The following is a 10,826-nucleotide window of genomic DNA, read 5'->3' on the forward strand; positions in this document are numbered from 1 at the left end:
GGGTACAGGAGAGGGGGGATTGCTTCCCCCTCTAAGGCACTGAGTGGAGAAGCCGCAGGGGGGATGGGGGAGGCCACACTGTCCTCACTCCCTGGAGCTAGGCTCCAGGTCTCCCCAGCCCTGGGCTCCCCCATCACCTGAAATGCTAAGATGAGGCCCAGGGCAATCGACATCCCCCTACCCCAATATATTACATCATCACTTTTTTAAATAGATACAGGGACTGGTCCCGCTACCCCTCCCTGTGACCCCCCCCACGATTGGGGGTACCTGGGCAGCTGTGCAAATGGGCATGGGGGCGCATGGGAGGGAGAGCACCGGGCCCCTGAACCTGCCCCTGTTAAGGAGGGGTAGGGGCCGCCAGGCCAGGAGGGAAATAGTGCAAGGCAGAGCCCAGGCCGCAAGGGGGTCCAGCACCCAGCGAGGAGGGGAGGGGGCATATACCCCCACCCCTAGCAGAATTGGGTAGTTAAAAATCTGAAACTAGATTTCGACAAGACCGACAGAAGAGGCTATGTACAGAAGGGGGTGGGGTCAACCCTAAGGAAGAGTGAGGGGATTGTACTCCCCGCCCCAACAGGAAGCCGGGCTGGCAAGGGTCTGGGGAAGGGATTCCTGTCCAAGCATCCCTGCGGCCAAGCAAGAAGTTATTTGCCCACTGCCTTGGCAAGGGGACGCTGCTCCCCAGCTGGGGCGGCTGAACGAGGGAGGCGCGCGCGCTGGAAGTGGCCGCCGGGGGCGCGCGCCCGCACGGGGCATGGCCGCCAGGTGGCGCCGACTCGCCCGCTCTCCGCAAGGCTCCTCCAACCCCTCACCCTGTCCCACACCCAGGCCTGCGCCAGCCTGGGGGCGGCGTGAGTCAGGGGCAGCAGCGGTGGCGCGGCTCCGGCTCGCACCTGGGCGGGGAGGAGGTGGGGAGGAGACGAGGGTAGGACGCCGGCCCGCCCTGCCCTCTGGCCCCGGGGAGGGAGCGGCGGGAACAAGACATTCCCTGCCCGGGGACTCGGGATGGGAGGGAGGAGAAGAGAGCCGAGCGGCTCCCCTAGCTGGGCGGGGCCCTCCCGCTGCCCCCAGGGGCGGGCGAGCCAATCAGGCCACCCCGCCCCCTTCTCCAGGACCCCATGACTCAGCGCTGGGAGCAGGGCGGAGGGGGACTAGGATGGCTCCTTCCTTACAGGCCCAGTCCCCCAATCTTTCAAGCTTCTACCTTGCTTGCTCTCACCTACCCTTCCTAGGCCGCCCCCCCTTTGCATAATTCACTGCCAGGAAAAGGGAACAGAAACCAGGAAGGAGGGGTCTCGGAAGGGAGGGGCAGTTCTTCACCACCCCCCCACAACCAAAACCCCATGGGGCATGGGGGCGGGGCAAGGCTTTGGTCCCAACCCCCCACAGCCCCTTGAAACCCGCATAGCCGAAAAGGGACCCCACAAATCAGAAATACATTATTGCGTCTACTCCCCAGGAGCAGCTGAAGACAGGGACCCCACCTTTACAAATAGAGCTGTAAATATATACATAATATCTTATGTATCACTCCTTGGGAGATCACCCCAATCTGGGGAGCATCTGCCCCCAAACTTTCTCAGCTTGGAACTGGAATGAGGGCTTGGGGGGGGAGCAGGGTTTGATTACTGAGGCCATAAAGCCTCAGTGACCCTGACCCAACTCAGTCCTGTGTGCTCCCACTGCTTGGCATGGGTGTCTCTGGCCTTGCTGCTCCAGCCCATCCCTCTTTAAGAGGACTCCATGGCACCTTCAGCCTGAGGCGTAGTGGGTGCCCCCTCCTCCTCCTCATCATCAGGGGGCCCCGGGGTGGAGACTGGAGGCCCAGTTGGGGCTGACTGCTCCCAGAACCGAGCCAGAGAGAGACGGAAGGTGTCCAAGTGGCCATTGGAGAGGTCGAGGCCAGCAGGGGATGGGGTTGTGGCTGAGGGTGGTGGGTAGTGGGGTGGAGCATCGTCCTTGCGGCGCCGCCGGGTGCGCACCTCCAGGCAGTTCTGGCCCTTGAGGTGGCGCTGCAGGTGGTCCTCCTTGGCGAAAGCCTTGTGGCACAGGTGGCACTCATAGGGCCGGTCCCCTGTGTGCAGGTGCATGTGGTTCTTGAGGTCGTAGCTGTGCAGGAAGCGGGCTGGGCAGTGTGGGCACGAGTAGGGGCGCTCTCCCGTATGCTTCCGCATGTGGATCTTCAGCTTGTCATTCCTAGCACAGGCAGGGATGAGAGGAGCAAGGGAGATGTTGAGGATGGGGTGCCAGGTAGCTAATCCTGGCCTGGTTCCCAGATCTTGTCCTCCTGACCCTCACCATGTCTCCCCATTTCTGTCCCAAGACCCTTGCTGACTTGTTCCCAGCTTAACTGGGCTCAGCTGCCACCCACTCCTCTGCCCCCCTCTTCCTCTTCCCCACCCCAACTTTCTCCTCACTGACTACCACTGCTGTCAGTACCTCTCCCTCCAGGATCACCTTACTCCTTTACCTCAAGTTCCATAACTCCTTTTTCTGACCCCCCTGGCATGGCCTGCTGAGCCCCTGCCCCACTGGTGCTCACCGGGTAAAACGGACGCCACAGACCTCACAGGCAAAAGGCTTCTCGCCCGTGTGGGTCCTCATATGACGTGGCAGTTTGCCAGCCCCGTGGATGATCTTGTGGCAGACTGGGCACTCCTGGGGCATCTGGGAACGGCGTTTGCGCACCAGCTTGTCCTGGCCATCCAGGCCTGGGGCCAAGGTGTCCTGGTGCAGGGAACTTAGGTAGGCCATCAAGTCAGGATCGATGGCATCCTCATCTGAGCCCAGCTCCTCTGGCGACAGCGGGGGTCCGCCACCTTGCACCAGCCCATAGGCACCAGGATAGACCAACTCTTCCTCCTCTTCCTCACCCTCATAGGGCTCGTAGCTCAGGGGCCCCTCAGAGGGTGAGGCAGTTCCAGGGGGAGGGCTGTAGCTGTCCCCTAGCCCACTGCCCCCACTGCTGCCTACTCTGCCTGCCACCATCTCCTCCTCCTCATAGGCTGAGGGATGGATGGGCACTGTGGGCACCTCGGGTACTAGGTGGTTTGCCCGGGCTCCCTTCGTCTGCAAGAAAGCTTTTCGGGGCTTGCGGCTTCGACGGGCGACGGGTCGAGGCGGTGGCGGTGGTGGTGGTGGTGGGAGGGGTGCCTGTGGAGGGCTCTCTTCTCCGTTAGGAACTCCTGAGGCCGTGGCTGTGGCGAAGGCCTCCAGGTACTGGCGGGCTCGCTCACAGTCATCCTCGTCGGGGCTGGGGGCTTCTAGCCCACTGCCCTGCAGGATCTCCATGCAGGCGGCGATGACGCATGGGATCTCCAGCAACCGGGCAGCCTGCAGCACCGCTGGCATGTTGGCGCTGCTGGTGGTCAGCGTGGCTGTGTAGGCAAACTCGAGAAGGGCTCCCAGCGCCTCAGGCCCCACAAAGTCCAGCTCACACACGCCAGCGCCTGCTCCCCCAGTGGCGGCGCTGCTGCCCCCTGTGCCCATGACAGCCCCACCGCCACCCTCTGTGAAGAGTTTCTTGAAGTAGTGACTGCAGGCGGCCAGCACAGCCCGGTGGGTGCGGTACTCCAGGCCCTGCGTCCGGATGGTGAGGTCGCACAGGTGGCCCAGCTGGCGCTGCTCATTGAGACAGCTCAAGAGCTCGCTGCTGTGGTCTGGGAATGGAATCCCAATCAGGTCATCCTCAGGGCTCCCCATCTTCTCCTGCAGAGTCAAGGACAGGGTGGGTCAAAGGAGCTCACTCAGCCTTATGGGGTGCTAGGGGAGCAGACCCATGTTGACCAACCCTTATTGACAGGTGACTCTATGCTAGATGTTCTTCAAAGTACTTTGCATCCAGCAAATCTTCCAGAACCCTGTTAAGTAATGATTTTCAACTATTTTAGACAAGGAACCTGAGGTGCAGACAAGTAAGGTGCTTTCCAACTTAAGTACAGAATGGGGTTCAAACCTAGGCAGTGAGTACAGGACCTGGTTCCTGACCACTGTGTGCTATTCCGCCTTTATGAGAGCAGGAGCCCTGATTTTCTGGACCTTTCCTGGGGACCCCTCTGTGCCATGGCCCCACTCTGCATGCCTCTGGAAGAAGCACTAGACTGAGATGATGCCTGTTTCCTGGTTCAGGCTTCCTGAAGAATTGGCTGAAGGACTTGGGGTGGCTCTGGTAGCTGGCTTCAGTCATCTGCAAAGTGGGGTAACAGTCTGCCACAGCCTCACAGCCCAAGAAAGGCCAATGGGAGAGTCGAGGTTCCCACTGGACCTAGGAGGATGCTCCAGGCCAGGTATAGTCAGGTGCTTTAACTCAAGTTATCTCCCTAAAGCATTCGGTGCATAATACAACGCAAACAAAACAAGAGGGCGCTTCCACCACTGTCCTCCTCCCGCCCCTCCCCCCCACATTGAAAGTTCATCTCCCCTTCTAGATCCCCCTTCTAGAAAGGGAAACACAGCTCCCAGCATCCCTCCCCCCACATCCTCCCCTCCCCCATGGGGGCCAAGGAGCAGCCACCCTTTGCTGGGGTGTCGCTGGCGCCGGTGCTTCCTGCCCCGAAAAGATAAGCATCGCCCCCGCCCCCTCCCCCACTGCCAATAGACCAAGTTCCAGTCCCACTGTCCCCCCCTCCCCACTACCACCATCTCTCCCTCTCCATTGCTGCCCAGTGAGGGCAGCCCCCCTCTCTCCTAGGGCCACCTTCCACCTTCTGTGCTTTTCCCCCAAGGCATAGTCAGTCACAGAAGGGACAGAGCTGCCGGCCAGCAATCCCAAGGCTGGAGGAGATGGGGGAGGGGTGCTGAGCGTCTGGTCTGGAAGTGGGGAGGTCGGCTTTGGGTCCTGGCTGGGCTGCTATCTGGCTGAATGATCTTGGACAAGTCACTTCTCTCAGTGCTTCAATATCCTCGGCTATTTGAGGAGGGGGCGGGAATGGAGCCCCAAGGGCTCAGCCACCCTTCAGCCCTGACATTTGGTGGGTCTGCAGCAACTGCAGGCAGAGTTGGGGCCAAAAAGAGCTAGGCCATGGAGTGAGCCAGACTTGAGCTGGAATCCTCTCAGGGTGAATAGCACTGTGACCTTAAGGAAATGATTTAATCTCTGCACCTTTCCTCATCTATAATATGGAATAATCCCACCTAACTCCCAGGGTTGTAGTAAATGAGCCCCAGTGTGGCACAGGCCTGACACACAGTAGGGGCTCAAATCAGTCTGTCCTGGGAGCACATTCACTATTCAGCCACCTCTGCTGAGAAAACTGCTGGGAACAGGTGTGTCTCCCGTCCTCAGGTCACCCCCCGCTGGAGCTATATGACCTTGGACAAGTCACTTCCTTTCCTGAGGAGGCCTGTTTCCTCATCTGTGATATGAAAGGCTGACCCAGATGATCCTTAGGGCCAAGTCCTATGGACATTCTGTTTTCTCTACCACTCCCAACAGCTGCCCAGCCTGGCCTTGATGGGAAAAGGGGTTCTTGGGGAAGGGGTTGGGTGAATAAAGGGCCACAGATTTCCTCTTTGGGGCATACAAAGTGCACTGTTGCTGCCTCCCTGCCTGTCACCTTCATAGCAAGGCCAGGACTCCTGAACAGAAGCTGAGAGTGAACAGCCTCCACCTTCCTCCACCTCCCCCCACCCCGACTTTGCTTATAGACCTCATACCCCATCGGCACCCTCAGGTAGTCTGACTGTTCGTAAGTCCCAAACCACTTCTTTTCCTGGGGGCCAAGCAGTCTGGGAGCTCTCCCAGTTCCCTTTGGTTCTCCAGCCTGTACTTTACAAACAGTACAAATGGCCCCAGGACTTAGGAACAAACAAAAACCGGTGGGCAGCAGCAGCAGTGGCCACTTAAGCAGCAGTGGGCACCTTCCTGGGCCCAAGCCGATCCTGCCCCTCCTGAGGGGGATGGGTGGGGCTGTCCTCGCTGTCCATTGGCCCGGAGCTGGCACCCGCAGGCACGTGGCTCACCCCATCCCTCTCCCTCTGTCCCTCCCCACCCCACCCATTCCCGCTGCTAAGCCCGCCTCCTTTCTCCCACCCCAGGGCCAGTCTCCGTGGCAACTTGGTGTGGCGGGGGCGCTGATTGGCTGACCCTGCTGTCAGGTCACAGGCTCAGGCTGGTTCACCACGCAACTCACACAGGGCTAGTCCGCTCAGTGGTGGGTGTTTAACCCCTTAGGCCTACCTCCAATGCCCACAGCCACGCGGCAGTAAGGAAGGAGGGAGAGGCAGAGAACACGTGGGATGGGGAGTGTGTTCAATGGGTTCTCTAGCTTCTGGGAAACTCCCCCAGCCCTTATCCAGGGCACTGGCACCCATGCCAACTTAGGTGCCACCTGGAACTATGCTGGTGCCAAACAGGCCAAGGGGGCACTCCTAGCCCCATCATCTAGGAGGAGCAGTTGAGGTGGAAGCCTCTTTCTGCCAGGGTGGGGCACTGGTGCCAGGATGCCCACCCCACCTTGGGCACCCTTCCCACCACTGCATCCTGGAGGGCCCAGCCCCCCAACGCCCCATGAGGGCGGCTCATCCCCACCCAACCTGGCATGCCCCCTCTTGCTAAGACCTTGTGGGCATGGGCGTGTGTGGTGGTTGGGGGGGCAGCTGTGCCAGGGAACCAGGCGAGGTCTGTTTGGTCTGTTTGCCTGGTAGGGGGAAGAACTGGGGGCCCCGCCCCACTTCTCCCCCCTTTCCCGCCACCCCCCCAGGCTCCCCTCACTGTCAGGCCTGCTAGACCGGCCAAGCCGGTGGGCAGCTCTCTTGAAACTGGGCCCTGAGTCAAGCCTGCACCATCTTTGGTGGGGGAAGACCTTGGGGTGAGAAACATGGGAGGGGGCAGGCAGGAACCCCTATCACCTACCCCTCAGTGCCCAAGGGCACCTGCTAGGGTGTGTCCACCACCAAGAAACCAAAAGGTAAAGGGCACTGGCCCAGGCTTGGGGAAAAAAAAAAAACGGAGCTGGAACGCTTTCCAGGTGCTGACCTCAGGCAGTGTCCAGTGCAGGGATGGGGGCACCAGGGCCAGCACTGCTGGCTGGAGCCAGCTGTAGAGCAGAGAGATGAGGCCCTGGATAGGCAGCTGAGTAAAGCTGGCCCCCCTTTCCCACACCCTGGGGATTAGGGGAGTGAGGCTTAGTGTGGGGGGCAGCAGGCGGAACCAGGATTAGCGGCAGAGAAAATAGATATGGGCCTGAGACACAGGCACACAGAACCCCCACCTCCCCGTGCGCTAAGGCCCCCACCTCCAGGCTCTTTCACGGAGCCTGAGAGAGGCCCGACTGGGCTTTTCCAGGTTCAGCAGCTTGGGGTGAGGGAGAATGAGGACCGGGCTGTGACATCTTCCTGCCAAGGGTGATGGAGACTTGAGGCTTTTCCCGCTGCCCCACACCTGGGCCAGCTACCCCTCCCCCTAACTTCTTTCTCCTTTCTACCCCCCACCCCAACTCCAGCCTCAGGTTCTCTTCCTGTTTTTTTGGAGCTAAGTTTGCACGAAGCCAGGGCTTTGTCCTGTAGCTGGACCAAGGGGGTGGGGAAATAGGACAGCCAGTCCAAAGTCCTCAGGGACCCAGGAATCCTGATTCCCCAGCTTTTCCCACCCCTTCCCAGGGCCTCTGGGGCCCAGGGGCTGAAGCCATTTGGACTGCCCAGTTGAGAAGGCAAGGTGACAGGGCTGAGGTGAGTCTCCTGGAGGGTTGGCATAGCTTTGGAGAGGCTCTCTGCCCAGGGATGCCTGAGGCACTCCAGGAGCCCTTCTCTCCCCACCCCAGCCCCTCCAAGCAAATGCATGCCTTCCCCATCCCCCATATGACGCTTCCCCCCTCCTAACCTCACCACCCCCAGCACTCACACTTCCTGGGGGCCGAGTTGGGGAAGAGAGACCGCAAGCCACGAAGGGGGAAGGAGGCAAGGGGAGTTGGCTGCTTCCCGGTGCTGTCGGGGTTAAGCCTGTCCTCCCTGAAAATCCCCCATTCCTGGTGCTGACTGTAAGATGAGGGAGACCTCCATGTTCCCCCATATTTTCTTTCCACAACACTAATCCTAGCTCACAACCCCTCAGGGAAAATAGGAGGGAGATGAAAGATGGGGGTGGGGGAGGAATGGGGGCAACTCTCTCCTCCCCCAGGCTCCCCTCCCCATCTTTGAAGACCCTCTGCCCACTGGTCACACTCTACTCTTCCTCTTAGCCCTTTGGCTTCACCTCCTCTTTCTGAACGCTGACTACCTTCTCCGACCCTGTCTTCCCTCTCCGCGCCTCATCTTCTGCTTCCCTTCCTTCAGCCCAGGCTCCTCGCTGCCTCTCCCTCCTCCCCGGCACATCTGTGCCTCCTCTCTACCACATCTGTGTCCAGAGGCCTCCTAGCAACCATCCCTACTGCTCTTTTCTTTCTTTTCCCTTTCTTTCACTCCCCCCAGCCTCTCCCACTTCCTACATTTCCCCCTGCTCCAAAGCACCCCTTCTCTTCTCGCCAGGCAGGAGCGGTATAGACAGAGGCAGAGGAATTAAATCCATGCGCCAGGCCCACACTCCAAGACCTGGTCTTGCCAGGGATGACAGTTTTTATGGCACCCATACCCCACTTCTGGATGAAGCACGGGATGAAAATTTGGGGACCAGCTGGAGAGGATAGGTGGGTGGGTGGGTGCAGTGAGAGCGGATGTGGGGTGGGGTGAGGGGACAGCCTAGGCCTCTATGCCCGTCAGAGTTTCCAGCCCTGGAGCTCCTGGATTTCCCCCCAGAACAACGGTGCCCACCCTGGGCCAGGCAACCGTGCTCCTGGACAAACCCTGACCATCAGGGTTCCCAGCAGGGTCTGCCTGGGTAGCGCCAGCTCTTCTTAGAGCCTGACGAAACGTACAAGGTGCCAGGGTCTGCCCTGTGCCCACCCCCTCCCCCAAGCCTAGCGTCTCCGGCTGGGTAACCGAGCCGGCTGGTAATGGTAACCCCACACCCGCCAAGCCACCGGCAGAAACCTGAGCCCCCCAGCCCCAGAGGACACCCCAGCCCGATCCCCGGAGCCCGGCTTCCTGCCAGCCTGTCCAACCTCCTGTCCTGGCCCAGCAATCCCTCGGCTCCTCTAGGCCCCTTCTGCTCTCCTGGCCTCCCGGGTCCCCTAGATGTTGAAGCTCACCCACACTTCAGCTCCGCAGACCCTCAGTTCCCTAAAGCCCTCCAGTGAAGTTTGGACACCCTCTTCCTAGCCTGTTTTTCAGTCGTCTCTGACCCTTGGCCAATTCAAGGCTTCCGAGCCTCCCCTGGGGCCTGATCTCCCAAGCCAGAGCGGGCCTACTCACCTGAACGCTGAGGGGCCTAGCCGGCAACTCTTCTTGGCCCCTGGGGGGGAGTAGGTCGGGAGGGGTGGGGGAGGGCCAGGCTGGGGGGAGGTAGGGTGGCTGTTCCCCGCTCCTGCTCCCTCCTTCAAAGGGGCCGCCCACGACCTGGCCCAGCCCCTCCCCCCTACAGCCTTAACCCTCTGGGTGCTGTCCCCCCCCCTTTGAAGGGAGGGGTTACCAGAGGGCTGGCAGCGTGGGAGAGGGCCTAGAGTCTCTGCCTGTGGTGCCCGAAGCCCAGATGTACCCACCCCCGCCTATCCTCACTCAGTCCTAAAGGGGAAAAAGGTGAGCGGTAGGAAAGGTAGGCGCTGGGACAGTCCAGGAGGACAGAGGTGAGGAGGAGCAATGGGAGAGGCTGAGGGAGGTGGGACCAGGAGAAGGAAGAAGGGAGGGGAAGGGACAGGAGGCGGCAGTGGCCAGACCGGGGAGGAGGGGAACCCTGGACAGTCAATGCCAGGGGTGACAGGTGCCCAGGTCCCAGGCCCTCAGGGCATACGGTATGATATGGGACCACAAAGAGGCCATCCAGACCCCAATAGGCTCTCCACCCCCCTGGGAGCTGGCCGAATACTCCTCACCCTATACTGGGCTGGGGCCCTCAGGGGCTGGGCAAGGCAGCACCCCGCCCTCCCCATGCCTCACCCCAAACCCACTCACATACCACAGTTCCTTGCCTAGGCACCAGCCCCTGCCAACCAGGCCAGGGGGCAGCACTTGTGCCAGCCCCCAAAGACCAGGGGGATCAGGGGGACAGAGTTGGCCTAAGGGGGTGGACAGATGGGGGGGGAGCTGTGGGCACCGAAAGAGGAAGGAGTTGGGAGGGGGCATCTTGCTGGGAAGCGCCTAGCCCCACCCCTTGCGCAAGCTGCTGCCACCCTGGCCGGTTGGGTGGGACCCGCCTGGGCCTGAGGGGCAACTCAGGAGGGCTCTGAGCCCAGAGATGGGTGGGCCACAAAGTTCCGCTTAAAATACTCCTGGGGTCTCTTATTCCTGGAACAAGGGGCACCCTAGTATCTTCTAGACACTAGGCCATTCCAAGTCCTACTAGACTAAGGGGGACCACAGAAATGCCCCCTAAAGTATCCCCTCCCCTTTCCCCCCAACAGCTGCTGGCTCAGTGCCGCTGGCCTGCTGCCCCTCACCAGCTCCCGGCCCGGTTGGCACCTACCCACCAGGATGCTGGCAGTCCTGCCCTCCTCTCTCTCCTACCCCCCTGCTCCCAGCACCCCATGCCAACTGTGGGCCTGGGGTGGGGGAGGGTCACCCCTTGGTGCCTTGGTGCCAGCCAGGCGGGCCCAGGCCCCGACGCCCTACAGATAAGGCCCAAGACCCTGTTCTCAAGCCATCCCCTCAAGAGGCAGCATACCAGTCAGGGACTACACCAAGAAGGCCCAGGAGGGTTTGGGTTGTCCGATGAGCAGTTACTGAAGGCTCCACTCGTTGAGGTGGGGTCAGTGTCTCTCCCTGCCACCAGGCGCCAGCCTCCCGGCATTCCTCCT

At 60.9% G+C, this 10,826-nt stretch overlaps 1 protein-coding gene across 1 annotated transcript; it reads right to left on the minus strand.

Annotated features, from left to right (window-relative positions):
- Positions 1–1,733: 1,733 nt before the first annotated feature.
- Positions 1,734–3,711, minus strand: ZBTB7B (zinc finger and BTB domain containing 7B; the record flags this gene model as incomplete). Its single annotated transcript, XM_084243068.1, has 2 exons — positions 2,546–3,711; positions 1,734–2,199 (listed from the first exon to the last, which is right to left on the minus strand). Exons 1-2 carry the CDS (start codon positions 3,703–3,705, stop codon positions 1,734–1,736), a joined length of 1,626 nt encoding a protein of 541 aa, XP_084099194.1. The 5' UTR covers positions 3,706–3,711.
- Positions 3,712–10,826: the final 7,115 nt, after the last annotated feature.

The sequence above is a fragment of the Talpa europaea genome, assembly GCF_964194135.1.
Source record: "Talpa europaea genome assembly, chromosome: 9".
In the NCBI taxonomy this organism is placed as follows: domain Eukaryota; kingdom Metazoa; phylum Chordata; class Mammalia; order Eulipotyphla; family Talpidae; genus Talpa; species Talpa europaea.